The sequence below is a fragment of the Triturus cristatus genome, chromosome 1_1, assembly GCF_964204655.1.
Source record: "Triturus cristatus chromosome 1_1, aTriCri1.1, whole genome shotgun sequence".
Taxonomy (NCBI): Eukaryota; Metazoa; Chordata; class Amphibia; order Caudata; family Salamandridae; genus Triturus; species Triturus cristatus.
In genome coordinates, this window is record NC_140579.1 from 1221433664 (window position 1) to 1221452278 (window position 18615).

Here is an 18615-nt window from a genome sequence, read left to right on the forward strand (position 1 = left end):
ATCTGCTAGTAGGCTAAGGATATATTTTGTGTCTTGTACGTAGGCGGGCAGGTTGCGTACCAATGGGCGAAGAAATAAGTCAGTATATTCTGCAAGCCTCTCTGTGGGACCCCCCATTCCTGATACTATGGTTCTGCCAGGAGGGAATGGGAGGTGTTTGTGGACTTTGGGAAGAGTATACAGCCATGGGTAGGTTGGTCTGAAGACTTTTAAATATAGAAATTCTTCCTCATTGAGTAGTCCAGCTTTGTACCAAATGTCAAGTTTCTTATTTATATCAATGGTGAGTGGCCCTATTGGGTTATAGGTCAGACGTTCATAGCAGGTGTTGTCCCTGACCACAAAAACCCTTCTTTTGAGTGTTTCACCTAATGAACAGTGATTGTTTCATTTCACCAAACCGTATAGATTACTTGTAATAAAGGTCACAAATCTATGTTTATTCTGCTGGTTTGTTTAGCTCAATATTCATAGAAACATATATTTTAAAAAAACCGAAGAGGAGATTGGTCTGTTCAGATATATGCACACCAGTGAATGTACAAAGGTAAAGGGAGCCGTAGTAACACAGGCACAATTAGTCCGTGTGTGCACTTAACTCTAGCACATGGCTCCCTCTCTTGGACTTCCTTACACATGAAGTGCAGTGATGCAGAGACACGTAAATGACTGAAAGCGCAGAGGTACTTCCATATATTTTGAAGGTGGAAACACGCTTATTTGGTGTCAGGCCTCTGACAAGAGTATGGTTAGTTATCAGGAACAGTCCATGAGGAAGCTGCCCCGCATGCAGTAAGTCCAGGCCTATGAACATAGCTGTCAGTGGACTGTTGTCTCACCGAAGTGCAGTGTGCTTCAAGGAAGAGATCTGGCAAGAGCAGGCACTCTTTACAATACCAAGAGCTTGTATATCTGCATGGGTATGTATGGATGTCACATATGTTGTGAACCTAGCTACAAAGTGTCTGAGTGCTGCACTTGATGGGTTGTTTACAGTGAGTAGTGCAGAAGGAGGAGGAGAGGGGTGTGAGTGCAGCACCCCTAACGTGGTTAGACGGTGGAGCATGGAGGGGGCTCGTGGTTCGTCCACTGATGGTTGCAGGCATGGGGGAGAAGGTGAGCTGCAGGTAGGTGAGGGTGGGGAGGTTCTTTAAGAAGGGGTCGGAGAGGGTACTCCTAAAGCGTGATCCTCCTCAAGCATGGTCCCCCGCAAGCGTGGTCCTCCTCAAGCGTGGTCCTCCTCAAGCGTGGTCCTCCTCAAGCGTGGTCCTCCGCAAGCGTGGTCCTCCTCAAGCGTGGTCCTCCTCAAGCGTGGTCCTCCTCAAGCGTGGTCCTCCTCAAGCGTGGTCCTCCTCAAGCGTGGTCCTCCTCAAGCGTGGTCCTCCTCAAGCGTGGTCCTCCTCAAGCGTGGTCCTCCTCAAGCGTGGTCCTCCTCAAGCGTGGTCCTCCTCAAGCGTGGTCCGGTATCTGGGTGGTGTACTGTTGCTTGAATAAAGTGATGGACCCAGGGGAATGTAGACTGGGCAGGAGTTCTGAGACCCTACAACCCCTGTAGGTGAACCTCTCACAGCATTGACACTTTGAGGCTCACGGGGTCATTGAGGGCGGAAGAATGACGCGCTCACAGCTGGGGAGTTTAAGAGATTTGCATCTCCACATTTCTCTAAAGGCTTGAGATGCAAACGGAATTGTACTCAGTTGTACTTCACTTTGTCAAATGAGAGCATCATGAACAGGTACGAAGGGGTTTGCTCAAAGATCACACACTTTGATCAAGTGGGAAAGCCAGGATTAATGCCTAGTTGTCTTCCTTCCATAGTCTATAACATTGGAACCTTTACCGTATTTTGTCCTACCTGACACTACCATAAAAACACTAGCAGCCACCAGCGTTCAATGCACACGTTTGGACGCATTGTAAAGATTACGGAAGAATGACTAGGGTGAATGAAGGGAGCCTGCTGTTTTCTCCTGTAAATGCTTCTCTGTGGATATTTTTACTTACGTACAGCAAGCAATTTCTAAACGAGTACTGAAAAGGTTACAATATATATTAGCTCTAAAAAAAATATGAAACTGTACGGGAGCTATTTTAAACTAACTTCGCTGGGAGTTGTTTTCTTTTGCTTCTCTGTAGTATTTACTTGCTGTTAATTAATAAACGTATTGATTGTATGGTGTATGTTAACTCCTATATACACGTTTCTTCTTGCATTCCATTCTCCTGGTGAACAATCGCATCATCGCAAGCTCACCAAATGGTTAGTTAACACTAATTTGAGAGCCCAGGTTGTGAGAAGTTGGCCTGGCATATGCTGTCCACTAGTTATAGTGGGCACCTTGCACCAGTCCAAACAACCCTTATTGATGATAGGTTTAAAGACAACCTCTATTGAAAGCTATCCTAGTGGTAGCTATGGAGAGCAGCCTTCAGGCTAAGTCTTGAAGGAATGTAAAACAGCTTGGTTTACCAGATTATAACCTCTTGAATTACTAAATGAAAGGACAACCACACCAGGTATATATAAAATATATGTATTTATTTCTAAACACTCACTACTAATCTCTTTATGAGATTAAAGTCCAAGATACACAATCATACAGTTCTAAAACGACAGTAAATAGCACAATGTACAATGGGCCCTAGGGGTGGACCAAACCATATATTAAGAAAGCGGTATAAGAACCACGACTTGACGAGACACAGTGCCTAGAGCACGTAAAATCGCTGGGACCCCAAGGAACCACCCAAGGTAGTGACACAGGAGACCCACAGGGGACTTGTGCAGTGTGAGAACACAGCCGCGAACCCCAAACTATTCTATGATAAAGTCACGTTGGAATTTTAGAAGTTAAGGATCATTAGGAGAGGACTTTCAGCAAACCCCTTTAGACTTAGGGGGTTCTAGGGCCAGCACCCACGGGAGCACCGGAGTACTCGAGTTACCTCACCCAGGGAAGCCGGGTGCATAGGTGTCAAATGGTGTCAGGAATCGTCATTGATTTCAATGGCAATCTGCTGCAAAGTGCTGCTGCCAGGAAGTAGAAAAGTGTCCGGTGTGATCCAAGCCTGGATCGAAGATCAGAAGAATTTGAAAGCAGAGGGGACAGAGTCTGGGTCACTTGCCAGTGACCAGGGGCACGATAGACGAATGCCCATCGATGTCGGGTGTTTCAGGTGTGAAGAGGTGAAGCTGGACTCTGCAGCCACGAGGACCAGGAGGCGTAGACGATGACCAGGAGCTGGATTCGAACTGTCCCACGAAGGATGTCGAGTGCTGCGGTGTTGGTGCCCCGATTGGACCCAAAAAGCTTTGGCAACAGCAACCCACGCAGGAAGAGAAAAGATGCTTCGTTGCGGACCAGCAAGGTCCTGGGGACTCCCCAAACGACGGACAGTCAGGGCACGTCTGGATCAACCAGGTAAGCCCAATTAAAGTTAAAGTTGCCTTCACAACAGGGACCCACCAGTCGACGGACCAGGGATCGCAAAGGGACCTCGAGAGAAAACACAAAGGGCTAACTCACGGAACACTTGTGGAGTGTAGGCGGGCAATCTTTGGTGCAAATGCTGCTCGGTGTCAGGGCTACATGTAACCCAAAGCTCAACTACAGGCGTCATTGGAAAACTGATGCTTCTGCAAATGGTCGCGGTGTCCAGGGGTTCGGGTTGCACGGTCGCCACGAGGGATACGGGCCTCAGACTTGCTGTGGGCACTGATCGACCTCTAAGACCATGGAAACCCACCTCCTGTGTTGCAAAATTCTTCAGAGTCCGGCGGGAGCTTCGGAGATGCAAACCAGACAGATGCGTCTTTGGTGCCTGCCTTGCAAGGAAGTAGCTCCTTTGCTTCAAGGGAGATTCTTCAGTCATCTAGTTCAATGTAGATCATTGAAGTTCCAGGATTCAGTATCAGAGTTTCGTCCAGGTGTAATCTAATGTCCTGTAGCCAAGGGTTCCTATCTTATACCCAAGGAAGGGGTGGGAAACACTCTTGGGACCCACCTATGGGAGGGTCAGGAAAGAGGGGTGGCTACACCCATTTCCTTTGTCCAGTTTCGCACCAGAGCAGAGGCTGGTAGCCCCTGCAACCGGTTTGAGCTGAACTATGCACAGGGACACCAAATGTGCCCCCAGTGCAGACTTCAAAGCACTCTTGGAGTGCACCCACCCAGCCCCAATACACTAAAGCCTGTCTGGGAGGTGGTGACACCTCCTTGTGACAGGAAACCGACATGTTTCCGTGCAGCCATCCCAAAGTTTGCATTTACCGTTCGGTTATAATGCACTTAAGAGTATATGGTTTGGCTGCATCACAAATAAACCTGGAATAAAGGTTCTGAAGGCTGCAGAGGGGCTCTGCTCTTGCATGGGCACCCTCTCACATAAAACCCAGCACCCTGCCTTTAGGATTAGTAAGGCCTGCCATAGGGGTGACTGATAGGTTTATATGTGCACTGATATGGAGAGATATAGTGAACCTATATCTCAGTAACGAAAAGTTTCTTACCTGTCGGTGTAGTTTTGCAGCTTGAAGATCTTTCTGGATTCACTATGCTGTGCATTATTCCGCGATCTTGTGGTTGGGTCCGGATTCGTAGTCTTTTGTTTGTTTTTTTTTTTTTTTTTTTTTGTAGCCCAGGTGGGCGTCGACGTCCACCATTTGGTGCACCTCCCGTGACGTCGTCGTGCTTCCTGCGGAAGTCCCACCTTTGGGGCGCCATCTTCGGGTTCTTTTTTCCCTGTTTTTTTTTTTTTTTTTTAACCCTAGGCGATTGATTAATCCTTTTGTCCATATTTCTGTACGTATCCACTTTTTTGATCCTATCCATTTCACCCCCTCTTCCTCCAGCCTCATCTTCCTGGCGGAGGTGGGTGGGTTCGCTAGTGAATCCAGAAAGATCTTCAAGCTGCAAAACTACACCGACAGGTAAGAAACTTTTCGTTTTGCAGCGTGAATCTTTCTGGATTCACTATGCTGTGCATAGATTTTGTAGCGGTTTTCCTATTTTTGTGGTGGCTGGGTGGAAGATGATCGCTGGTCGTTGAAAATGTGTTGTAGCACCTTCTGTCCGACCTGTGCTTCCTTATTCATTTGAATGTCCACGCAGTAGTGCTTTGTGAACGTGTGCACAGATGCCCAAGTTGCTGCGAGACAAATGTCTTGGATGGGCGTGTTTGCCAGGAAGGCAACTGTGGCCCCCTTCTTCCTTGTGGAGTGAGCTTGTGGCCCCTCCGTTAGCTCCTGTCCAGCCTGTTTGTGACAGAATTGGATAGTGAGGGCAATCCACCTAGCGATGGTGCCCTTGGTCACTGGTCTACCCATGAAGCTAGTAGCAAAGGACACAAACAGCTGCTTCGACTTCCTGAGTTCTTTGGTTCTTTCAATGTAGTGCATCACCGCTCTTCTGGCATCGAGGGTGTGCAGGGCCTTTTCTGCATTTGTAGTCGGGTTTTGGAAGAAACTCGGTATCTGTATACTCTGATTCATGTGAAACGCCGACACTACCTTGGGCATGAAGTGTGGGTCCGTCCTCAGGACTACCCTGTCCTTGTGAATTTGAATGTAGGGCTCCTGTAGCGTTAGTGCTTGAAGCTCGCTCACTCTGAGTAGTGAGGTTATGGCCACTAGAAAGGCAGTCTTCATCGTCAACATTTGTAGATTGGCCTTGTGAATGGGTTCAAACGGCGCCTTCATGAGCTCCGTCAGAACCACGTTTAAATTCCATGCCGGCGGCGGCAACCTTTTCGGGGGTGCCATTCTTTTGGCTCCCTCCATGAATCTCTTCACCACCTGCGAGCTGAAGAAACTTCCACCCTTCTCCCCTCTGGTGTAGGCAACGATCGCTGCTAGGTGCACCCTTAGGGAGCTCGAGCAGAGGTTACTCTTTAGAAGGTGTGTGAGGTACCTCAGCACCGTTGAGTCTCTTGTCATTCTGTTGTGCAGGCCCTTCTTCCTGCACCACACCGTGAATCTCTTCCACTTTGCGCTGTAGCACTTTCTTGTAGTAGGTTTCCTTGCCTCCCGTAGCACTCGCATAGTGCTCTGAGGTAACCTTAGGTGTGCGAACTCTAGGTCTTCAGGAGCCATGCTGCTAGGTTGAGGGTCTCTGGCTCTGGGTGCAGGACCTCCCCGTTTTGCATTGAGAGCAGGTCTTTTCTTCGCTCGAACCTGTACGGATTGCCTTGCGCCATTTCTTGAATCTGTGAGAACCATGTCTGCCTCGCCCACTGTGGGGCCACCAGGATCAGAGTCATGTTGCTGGTTCTGCACTTGTCGAGCACTCTGTGCAACAGGGGTATCGGTGGAAAGGCGTAGGCAAATGTCCTCGACCAGCTTATCCATAGGGCATTTCCCTTGGATTGCTGATCTGGTTGCCTGGACGCGAAGCTTTGGCATTTTGCATTGTGGCGTGTTGCAAAAAGGTCTATTGTGGGAGTCCCCCATCTCCGGAAGAGTTTCTCCGTTTCCTGGCCATTGAGCTCCCACTCGTGCGATGCTGAGGTCTGCCTGCTCAACCAGTCTGCCTCCACATTGTCCTTCCCCGGTAGGTGAATTGCCAGTAGATCTATCCTGAGAGGTATGGCCCATCTCCAAATCTCCTGAGCTAGGGATGAGAGGGGAAACGACTGTGTCCCCCCTTGTTTGTTGATGTAGAACATCGCCGTGGTGTTGTCTGTCTGCACCAACACCCTCTGCCCGCACAGGTGTCTCTGGAATGCCTTCAGGGCTAGCAGTATTGTTTTCAACTCGAGGTAGTTGATGTGGCGGACCGCGTCTGCCGGAGCCCATAGACCCCTCACTCTGAGGTTGTCCATGTGCGCTCCCCATCCCATCTGCGATGCGTCCGTGGTAATGGTCACTGTTGGGCTTGGTGGTGTCAGGCTTCTCCCTGTTGTTATGTTGTCTCTGTTCCACCAAGTTATCTCCTCCTGCACTGCGTGCGTAACAACCACTAGATCCTCCCAACTTCCGTTTGCTTGTGACCATTGCTGTTGCAGCCATTCCTGGAATGGTCTCATGTGCAGGCGTACATTCGGCACCAGCTGGATACAGGACGCCATCATCCCCATCATGTTGCTCACCGCCCTCACTGTCAGAGCTCGCCCCTTCTGGTAGAGCTGCGTCTCCTTCAGTAGGGCATCTGTCCTCCTGTCGCTGGGCACTACTGTACTGTTGAGGGAGTTGATCTGTGCCCCCAGGAAAATCTTTACCTGCTCCGGTTCCAGCGATGATTTTCCCCAGTGGATGGAAAATCCCAGATTTGTGAGGGTGTCCGTTACGCGTTTTGCGTGCCTCTCGCACTTCTCGCGTGAGTTTGCCTTGACCAGCCAGTCGTCCAAGTAGGGGTATACGTGTATGCCCTGCTTTCGTAGGTGTGCCGCTACCGCCGACAGGCATTTTGTAAAGACCCTTGGCGCTGATTTTAATCCGAAGGCCAGGGTTGTGAACTGGTAGTGTTCCTGTTCGATGTTGAATCTTAGAAGGCCCTTGTGCCTTCTGTTTATTGGGATGTGAAGGTAGGCATCCTTGAGGTCCACGGTGACCATGAAGTCCCCTTCTCTTATCTGTGGCAGTACCTCCTGCAGTGAAGTCATTTTGAACCTTTGTGTTTTGACGAACTTGTTTAGGTACCGGAGGTCCAGTATGGGTCTGAGGTCTCCGTCTACCTTCGGAACCACGAAGTAGTTTGAGTAGACCCCTTTGTTGCGTTCCCTGAACGGCACTGTCTCTATGGCTCCCTTTTGCAGGAGTTTCCGTGTTTCTTCTCTGAGTATTGCCAGTTCTTGGGCCGATCTCTGTTTTCCCTTCGGCTTTCTGTTTGGAGGTCTTTTCTCCAAGTCTACGCAGTATCCGTACTGCACGATGTTCCGTATCCACTTGTCTGTGGTTATGCGCCGCCACTCCTGAAGGTAGAACCTCAGCCTTCCGCCTACCGGTGACGTATGCTCGTAGGCTCTTGGATCTTCTCTTCCCCCTGATGACACCTTTTTGCGCCTCACCCTTGGGGGCCTGACGAGGGTGGGCGTCTTCTTGCGTGCTGAGTCACTTCGAGGAGGGCTGATCGCCCCCTCTCCTCCTTTGGCCACGTCCGTTCCCTCTCCCTCGAAAGGACTGGCCCCGAGGTTGATATTGCCAGCTTTGCTTCTGCTGACTTTGTCCGTGACCTTCGCCCTGCTGACCTTGTTGGAACGCCTGGTGCGACGTCCCCTGTTGGCTTCCACCCCTACCGTAGGGTCTCCTCGAGGGATTTCCTCGTCTCATTCCCCTCAGCTGCAGGGCCCCCATGGACCTCGCTGTCTCGTTCTCCTTCTTGAGCTGGGTGAGCTTCTCGTCCACCGTTGCTCCGAACAGTGTCTCTCCGTTGAAGGGAGTGCCCAGGATGTTGTTCTGCACTTCCGGTTTGAATCCCGAGATTCTTAGCCATGCATGCCTCCTTTCTGTGACCCCTATGGCCATGAGTCTTGCTGAAGTCTCTGCCCCATCCAACGCCGTCTTTATACAGGAGTTGGCGATGTTCTTGCCTTCATCTACCAGGTGAGAGGCTCTCTGGCGGTATTCTTCGGGGAGGTGCTTTACTAGCTCCCCCATTTCATCCCAGTGTTGGTACTGGTGTCTATTTAGGAGTGCATTTGAATTCGCCATGCGCCAGTGCATTGCGGCGTTCCTCTCGACCTTTCTGCCTGTGAGGTCGATTCTCCTGCTCTCTTTATCTGGAGGTGGGCCCGAGGTTGCTGGCACGTTGGCCCTTCTCCTGGCCGTGGAGGCAATGATGGAGTCTGCGGTGACGCTACCCTTGATGTAAGGTGGGTCCAGGGAGGAGTGTTTATACTTTTTCTCTGTCCTGGGCGTGATCGACCGACAGGTGGCAGGCTCCTTGAAGGCTTCTCTCCCCTGGTTCATCACGCTTTGTAGCATGGGGAGGAACTGGCTCCTAGTCTGGATGGGGAGCAGTGTTTCGACGAGAAAATCTGCTTTCGGCCTCTCCTCGTCGAGCTTGACGCCGAAGGCCATTGCTGCGCTCTTCACCACCATATTGTACACCCCGATGTCGTCTGGTGGCGAAGGCCTCGAGGGGTACGTGTCCACGGCCTCCTCCGGGTTTTCGGTGTCGAGATCTTGCCATTCGACGTCGTTGCCGGTAGATGTCGCCGATTCGAAGAACGATTGTTGGTCTTCTTCCTCGGCTTCTTCCTCATAATAGGGCTCCTCTTCCTCTTCGAGGTCCCTTGTCAGCCCTTCGGCGTCGAACTCCTCCTCGACTTCGACGACGTCTGCCGATGAAACCGTTGGAATCTTGAATTCCTTCATCCTGGCGTCGAACTCCTTCTTCCTTTGAAGGATGTTCTCCATTTCGGCCTCGAGCCGCCTCTTCTTTTTCTCCATTTCGGAGATGCTTTCGGCGTCGACCGCGGGCCTTTTCGATGAAACTTGCGTCGACGTCGAACGTTCTTTCTGCGTCGATCGGCCCGTTTCATGGGATGATTTCGACGACCCTTGCCTTTCGGCGTCTTTCTGCGCCAGGGAGTCCTTTTGTAAGGATCCGCTGGGCCTTTTGTCCGAAGTTCCCCCTTTGGACGTCGAAGTTTTCGGCGCCGGGGCTCCCTTCGTGGACCTTGACTCAGTTTTTCTCGAGTCACCCTCGTGTTTTCGAGGTGTTTTTTGATTTGCGCTCGACGATTCTCTTACCTCGTCTTCTTTCTTCTTGTCGGTCTCTACGACCGTGAAGTTTTCGGCTGCCTCGGCGACGTTGTCCTCGTCGTCCGTGTGGAGGCCCAGCGCGTAGAGTGTCGGGGGTTTTCCTTGGCCCTCCATGTTGGCGTTGGCTCTCCTCTGCCTCTCTCTCACCCTGAGTGTCTTCGGCGCGAAGACTGAGCAGGCGTTGCAGTCGATACTCTGATGATCCACCGGTAGGCAGAGGTTGCAGACCGGATGCAGGTCTTTCTGCGCGAACTTGTGGTGGCAGTTTGGGCAGAACTTGAATGGCGTCTTGTCCATTTCGCTCAGGGTCTCTGAGCGTGCATTCTCCAAGGTTGTCGAAGAAAAAGGCTCGCTGGTCTTCTTTCTTCGCGTTCCTGTCGAAATCTGTTCTTTCCTGATGTCTTCTCTTGATTCTATCGATGAAACTCGCTTTTCTTCCTTCTTCCTCCGAGTGAACTTCTGGAGCTTCCCGATGACGATCCAGACCCAACGGCGGAAAAAAGAATCTGAAGATGGCGCCCCAAAGGTGGGACTTCCGCAGGAAGCACGACGACGTCACGGGAGGTGCACCAAATGGTGGACGTCGACGCCCACCTGGGCTACAAAAAAAAAAAAAAAAAAAAAAAAAACAAAAGACTACGAATCCGGACCCAACCACAAGATCGCGGAATAATGCACAGCATAGTGAATCCAGAAAGATTCACGCTGCAAAACGGGTGCATGCACCACCTTACCCAGGCTGCAGTAGCAGTCCTGTGGTGTCATTTTGGAAGGCTTCCCAGTGGTGGCATAATACAAGCTGCAGCCCCTGGTAGGCCTCTGCGGTACCTATACCCTGGGTACATAGTATACCATATACTAGGGACTTACAAGGGTACCCCAGAATCCAATCTTTAGTGTACCTAAAGTACTGGTAATCAATTTAGAGAGGAAGCAGCTAGGCTGGGGTCCTGGTTAGCAGGGACCCAGCCAGACTAAAGTCGAAAAATAGTGAAACATCAGCAAAAAGTGGGGGTAACTATAAGAAGGAGAGCCTACTCTCCTACACAACTCCCCCCCCAAACGTAAGGACATTAAACTAACTTTGATCAGTTGAGTCTTCATGTTCTAAGTGGAAATATCTGGAGAGTCCATCTGCATTGGCATGGTTACTCCCAGGTCTATGTTCCACTGTATAGTCCATCCCCTGAGGGAAATGGACCACCTCAAAGGTTTGGGGTTTTCACCCTTCATTTGTTTTAGCCATAAGAGGGGCTTATGGTTTGTCTGAACAATGAAGTGAGTGCCAAACAAGTATGGTCTCAACTTCTTCAGAGCCTGATACAGTCCCTGACATGATCAGGTTGCCTGTAAATCTTATTTTTAACAGGCAGACTGTCCCCAGTGTCCACTTCATGAGTGCACCAGGTAGTGTGACTTGAGGTCAGTGAGAACATATGTCTAAACTGGCTGAGAACTTTTCTGCAGTCAGTTTGTTGCTGGATAGTGAGGCTGCCTGCCAAGGCCACGCCATGTACTAATCCATCATCAGGGTTCTGAGAGAGCAGGTCAGAGAGTGGGTCACTCTCTTCCTCCTGTCCCTCATCAGATGCCATGAGCAAGCCCATGTCAGCCCTGTCGACATATGGTTTGAGCCTGTTGACATGGAGAACCCTACGGGGGCTCCTGGGAGTCCCTAGGTCCACCAGGTAGGTAACCTCTCCCTTCTGCTCAAGTATTGTATGGGGGCCACTCCACTTATCTTGGAGGGCCGTTGGGGCCACAGGCTGCAACACCCATACTTTCTGCCCTGACTGGTAAACAGTCAGCACAGCCTTTTGGTCATGCCAGGCCTTTTGTAATTCCTGGCTAGCCTCAAGGTTTTTAGTTGCCTTCTTCATGTACTCAGCCATCCTGGAGTGGAGACCAAGTACATAGTCTACAATGTCTTGTTTAGTGGATTTGAGAGGTAACTCCTATCCCTCCTTCACCAGACACAATGGACCCCTAACTGGATGTCCAAACAGAAGCTCAAATGAGCTGTAACCAACCCCCTTCTGTTGAACTTCCCTGTAGGCAAATAGAAGGCAGGGCAAAAGGATGTCCCATCTACGCCTAAGCTTGTCTGGGAGACCTTTAATCATGCCCTTTAGGGTTTTGTTGAACCTTTCAACTAACCCATTGCATTGTGGGTGATAAGGGGTGGTACATTTGTAATTTACTCCACACTCATTCCACATTGCTGTTAAGTATCTAGACATGAAGTTTGCACCCCTGTCTGATACTACCTCCTTAGGGAAACCCACTCTGGAAAAGATTCCAAGTAGGGCCCTTGTGTCAGGGCTCACGGAAGGTTTCCTCATTATTTAACTCTGGCCACCCTTTCCCCCTCACAAAACCATCAAAAAGCATTCGATCCCTGGAGTTGGAGAGCAAGTTGGCATCGTAGAAATTCCAACATGGCCGCCAACATTGCAACACTGCTGCAGCATATCGCTGTGTAGTAGTCTAGTCATTTAGGTTAATCACACTCTGGTGAAGCATTCTCCAAGATTCCACTGTGCACTTCACCAAAGTACCTCAAGGAAGAGCAACGAATTTACATGGGCGTCGTTGAAGTCAGGGTAGTTTGCGTGCACACCGGGTTTAGATTGGTAACATTTCCAGAGTCAAAGTCAGTGAACTGTTTAGTTCTTGTCATGTAAAAAAGAAATACTTAGTGAAAGGCTAGTAGCCTAGATTCTAAATATCACCGGGAGGATAAAGGTTAAATAAAAGTATTTAAAACTGCTTCCTCAGTTCCCCTCTAAACCTTCAGTGAATTTTCAAAGGCTTTCATTAGACAATTTCTTTCAGAACCATTTGGTTTCTCCTGAATGCGGGTGTGACCTTTCAACACGCAGTGTTTACCAGTGAAAAATGCAAGCATCCAATTTCAGCAAAATATCTATAACCCGGGCTTCTCTTTTAACACACCGAGTTTCCTCTCAGCTAAATAAAAAGGGAATATTCTTTAAACCAAATACTTTTCAGCCAGAGTCAGAGTTATTCAAGTGTGACGATTAGCACACCATAAATCAAGGCTCTTTTCAAGGACATGTAGAGCTAATTAAAACTAACATAAAAACGACATCCCTTAAACAAATAAGTCCCTACCAGAGTCAGAGATGTGTGTGTAATAATTAGAGCTCCAGACGCTTTCCAAGCACAGGAAGAGCTTAAGGGAAAATAAATTTAAAAAAAACACATTACTGCAAATTTATACTACGAAGCTAAAAAGCCTTTACTAAATCTGTGTTACAAGAAAGAAAGGCAGAGACATGAATTCCCAGAACCCCATTTAATACAGCCAGTTCAGTTCAACTCACTGTAAGTACACTAATAGAAATTAGAGGCACACCATTACAGAATTAAATAAATAAAACTTAGACTTACCTGTATCATTTCTTGTGAAGGAAGCCTTAAGCAGGATAGGCTCTGTCGTCCCTGAAAAAGAAGAAAGAAGATTACTGAACTTCACTTTTCTTCATAAATAAAGAAGAAAACAAAAAGAGAAGTAAGAAGAGAAGTAGGCTCCCAATCTTATCCTGGTAAGACAAGCATTACTAAATGTTAAGGAAAGTAAGTTATAATTAGATAAATGGAAAAGTAAAGTTACATTACATATGTGAAATGCTGCAAACGGTGGTTTTGGGCTTTAGGTAAAGGCGCTACAGGGAAAATTTGCATATAGTTATATGTGCTGAACTTATTAGTTAACGGTGCTACAAGGTGAGAAGTACCACCTGACTTCCCAGAATTATGAGCCTTTGCCCAGTACAATTCGAAAAACAATCCTTAGCACACGTACTTATTTATACAAAATAAAGATGTAACGTGTTTTCACAGTGCAATTCAATTCAGTATACAAAAGAAAAAAATTTAGTCTTTTGCTTCTTGATGGTTCTTTTATTGATTGCCAGTCTTCTTAGTGGTTCGTAACATCCAGCCAACACGTGTTTCGTCGCTACAAGGGAATGTAGTCCCGCGACTTTTTCAAGGCTGTGTTTGCAAAAAAGATTAAAAGAACTAAAGTGTCTATCTTACAGAAAAACATGTTGTAGTTAATGCCAATATCACAGCAACACGGTAGTGGAACTCAAAAACCCAACGGACTGTGGGTGAAAATAAGATCCAATTGGAAAGACAACTTGTACGTTCAAAGTTAATGTCACCATAAATTGTGAATTCATAACATGAGTAGAAATCTATGACTCTAATCACGATGGAGAGAGCTATTTAAGTGCATTTAGTGAAGACGTTCTTTAAAACCTATGCTAGTCCTAATTGTGAACAATACACCCGCGTAGTGAGTCTCAGAAAAAAGTGAGGTGGGTGTGGTTTAGTGTATACAGGTTCTAGGGAGTGTTAATTAGCGCATATTCATGCGTGTAAAAATTCGTGCTGCGTCTTGGTGCCAGTATTGTGAACAAGTATATATAATACAGTGCATTTGATCATAGCTACCTATTCTTGGCTTGGTATTTACATCTGGAAGGTAAAGTAATATCTAAATCACACGGATGTCAAAGCGAAAGTAATCAAATGAATAAAGAAATATATGAAAAAATATATATCATAAGTGAAAGACCTACTTATTAGGTGGTGATAATTCCAAACCACCTATGGTTTCTGGGGTAAAGGCGTCACTTGTATTTGTGGAATAATGCAATCCTTGGCGAAATCCTGTTTCCCTTCAGTACTGTGAAAACAAGTTGAGTCCTAATTAACCTATAGTCATGGTCTCCAACCAGGTATGCTATGATGAGTAATAAGTAATATGATATGTGGTTATAATCTAGTGGAGCATGATATCTATGCAATGATATTATGACAAAGTCCCATTATAACAAACTGGGTGGTCGCGTAACAGTATATTACGGGACTAAGCACATGACGATATAGAGGCGCCAATGAACATATCGCGTGCGTGAAGTCAGAATCCAAATATCCCCGATTTTAGAGCAGTCTGGTCCTGATCTCAAAATGCAAAACCCCAAAATACGTGGATCTTTAATGTCATAAAAGCTAGAGTGACTATGTCTCTACTATGGATATTAGATCCATTCAGAATCACAGGCTACTAAAATATAAAATAATACGGAACTATCGACAAGTAAACTAATTTCCAGGACCTCCCCTATGTTCTGTGCCATTCTACAAGTCTCCAACTCTGACTAATGGCATAGTCTTGAAATAATCATCATAATTAGTGCTGTATAATGAGAAACTGTCAATATGTAGTACTGAGTTTTGTTAGAAAAAACGTGGACGTGGTTCTCACTCGGTAAAAAATGTAGCCGGCGAAGTAACCTATTACTATCTCTCGTTTGTGCATTCTACCTGTGAACGGCACCGCGTTCGGTAAAGCTTACCTTATTCAACTGAAGAGAGAATCTGACGTGACGCCCGTCCCTGGTATCCCGGTCTCGAGTGCGTACATGCGAGAGGTTTCCCTTCCCTATATTCAAAGTTTAGAAAGCCGGGAAGTGTATTCACGTGTGTGGCTCGGTCTCATCCAAAATCCCGTAACGTGAATAAAAGAAGGACTAAAGATGTCAGGCTAATACGGCGGCCATTTTAAAACATGTTTGTTTGTGCGTAATTATATGGGTCCCAACATATAGGGTGGAAATGGAAATAGTGCACCTATCTCGTGCTTGGTGTATATCATCGAATCTTTAAGAGTCTATTGTTCTCTCCATCTATTAGACTCAGTACATATCTTTTCAACGGTGTAACGTGAAATTCATAAACCAATATTTCTTTGGTGAAGAATAAAAGAAAAATAGAACAAATGTCACACATGTACAAATTACAAAACCACGTATTAAACAACTGAGAATTGAGACGAAGGTTGCTCATTGGAAAGACGGTCATATCTAATGAATTCATTGGCGTAAAGCCTATTCGAATCTATCATTGGTATTTACCACAATTAAATTCTTTTAATAAGAATTTACATAAAGTAATGTTATGCTCGGTATGTATAATTCATTTTAGCCCTCTGTCAGAATGGAAATGGACAATAAAGAACTTGCATATTAATCAATCTGATAAAGTTCCACAAAACTGACAGTGGGGGTCTTAATTGCCCAGAAAGTAGTGTAATTCGTGATCAATATTAAGACCCTGTTCCACACTGTGCATTCTTAAAATCCAGTGTGCCTCTTTTTGTCTTAGTGTGAGTTCCCTGTTACCCCCCCCTTGGATTTCTTGGGACATGTTCAATTCCGTAGAATTTAAACGTGCGATTGGGTGACTGGGCAGGGCAGATTGACATATGTGCTGCCAACGGGTATCTCATGTCCCCCTGTTTAACTGCCCTGGTGTGTTCCCCTATGCGTTCACGCAATGGTCTAATTGTGCTACCAATGTATTGTTTTTTACATTTGCACTCCATTATGTACACCACAAATTTTGTTAGGCAGTTGATGTTAGAGTATATTTTGTATCTTCTGTCTCCTGGTCCTGCGAAGTCTGTCTTGCGGTCATCAGCCCATTTGCAAGAACTGCAGTGACCACATATGTGAAAGCCCTGTGAGTGTTGGCTTAGCCAATTTGTTATGGTTGATGGTTTTGGGTAGCTTGGACTGAGTAGGTTCCTCAGTGAGACCCCCCTCCTGAATGTGATGTTAGGTTTGTCTGTAATAAACTCCCTGAGAGTATTATCTGCCTTGAGTAGATGCCAGTGCCTGTTAAGGCTCTTTCTCAGGATTACTGCCCAGTTGTTATAGCCAGTGATAAGTCAGATTTTTTGGTCTTGTTCTTTATGCTTGGGTTTGTCCCTTAGGGTTTCACTCTGGGTAACTTTGTCTATTTTCTCTTCAGCTCTGGTCAAAGACTTGCTGTAACCTCTCTTTTTAAATCTGGTCAATACTCTGTTTTTGTGAGTCCGAAATTCATCATCCCTGCTGCAGTTGCGTCTAGTTCTAATTAGCTCTCCAAATGGAATTGAGCGTATTTGGTGAAAGGGATGTGCACTACTTGCATGCAACAGAGAATTGCATGCTGTTGCCTTGTGGTACAGTCTACTTTCTATTTTGTTGTTGTGTATGTAGAGTTCTACGTCTAGAAATGAGATGTTAGTTTTGCTGTGTTCCATGGTAAATCTGATGTTGCATTCGTTATCATTGAGAAATTCGAAATAGCTTAAAAGTTTCGAATGGGTGCCTGTCCAAATCATGATGCAATCATCTATGTATCGACCCCAAAACAGTATCGAGTCGTTCCATTTGGCGCCAAGTGAGCCCCAGATTCTCATCTCCTCGAACCAACCGTTCACAGATAGAATGCACAAACGAGAGATAGTAATAGGTTACTTCGCCGGCTACATTTTTTACCGAGTGAGAACCACGTCCCCGTTTTTTCTAACAAAACTCAGTACTACATATTGACAGTTTCCCATTATACAGCACTAATTATGATGATTATTTCAAGACTATGCCATTAGTCAGATAGAGTTGGAGACTTGTAGAATGGCACAGAACATAGGGGAGGTCCTGGAAATTAGTTTACTTGTCGATAGTTCCGTATTATTTTATATTTTAGTAGCCTGTGATTCTGAATGGATCTAATATCCATAGTAGAGACATAGTCACTCTAGCGTTTATGACATTAAAGATCCACGTATTTTGGGGTTTTGCATTTTGAGATCAGGACCAGACTGCTCTAAAATCGGGGATATTTGGATTCTGACTTCACGCACGCGATATGTTCATTGGCGCCTCTATATCGTCACGTGCTTAGTCCCGTAATATACTGTTACGCGACCACCCAGTTTGTTATAATGGGACTTTGTCATAATATCATTGCACAGATATCATGCTCCACTAGATTATAACCACATATCATATTACTTATTACTCATCATAGCATAACTGGTTGGAGACCATGACTATAGGTTAATTAGGACTCAACTTGTTTTCACAGTACTGAAGGGAAACAGGATTTCGCCAAGGATTGCATTATTCCACAAATACAAGTGACGCCTTTACCCCAGAAACCATAGGTGGTTTGGAATTATCACCACCTAATAAGTAGGTCTTTCACTTATGATATATATTTTTTCATATATTTCTTTTCTTTATTCATTTGATTACTTTCGCTTTGACATCCGTGTGATTTAGATATTACTTTACCTTCCAGATGTAAATACCAAGCCAAGAATAGGTAGCTATGATCAAATGCACTGTATTATATATACTTGTTCTCAATACTGGCACCAAGACGCAGCACGAATTTTTACACGCATGAATATGCGCTAATTAACACTACCTAGAACCTGTATACACTAAACCACACCCACCTCACTTTTTTCTGAGACTCACTACGCGGGTGTTTTGTTCACAATTAGGACTAGCATAGGTTTTAAAGAACGTCTTCACTAAATGCACTTAAATAGCTCTCTCCATCGTGATTAGAGTCATAGATTTCTACTCATGTTATGAATTCACAATTTATGGTGACATTGACTTTGAACGTACAAGTTGTCTTTCCAATTGGATCTTATTTTCATCCACAGTCCGTTGGGTTTTTGAGTTCCACTACCGTGTTGCTGTGATATTGGCATTAACTACAACATGTTTTTCTGTAAGATAGACACTTTAGTTCTTTTAATCTTTTTTGCAAACACAGCCTTGAAAAAGTCGCGGGACTACATTCCCTTGTAGCGACGAAACACGTGTTGGCTGGATGTTACGAACCACTAAGAAGACTGGCAATCAATAAAAGAACCATCAAGAAGCAAAAGACTAAATTTTTTTCTTTTGTATACTGAATTGAATTGCACTGTGAAAACACGTTACATCTTTATTTTGTATAAATAAGTACGTGTGCTAAGGATTGTTTTTCGTATATTACATATATGTTTTAGCACTACGAGAACACTACG

General features: G+C 46.1%; 1 protein-coding gene across 1 annotated transcript in view; it reads right to left on the bottom strand.

Moving 5' to 3' along the window:
• Positions 1–18615, bottom strand: part of LOC146871857 (uncharacterized) — a 200512-nt gene that overhangs the window by 38587 nt on the left and 143310 nt on the right. The window contains exon 5 of the mRNA XM_085649127.1: positions 13119–13169. Within this exon, the coding sequence (XP_085505253.1) occupies positions 13119–13169 (51 nt within the window). The remainder of the gene's footprint in view (positions 1–13118; positions 13170–18615) is intronic.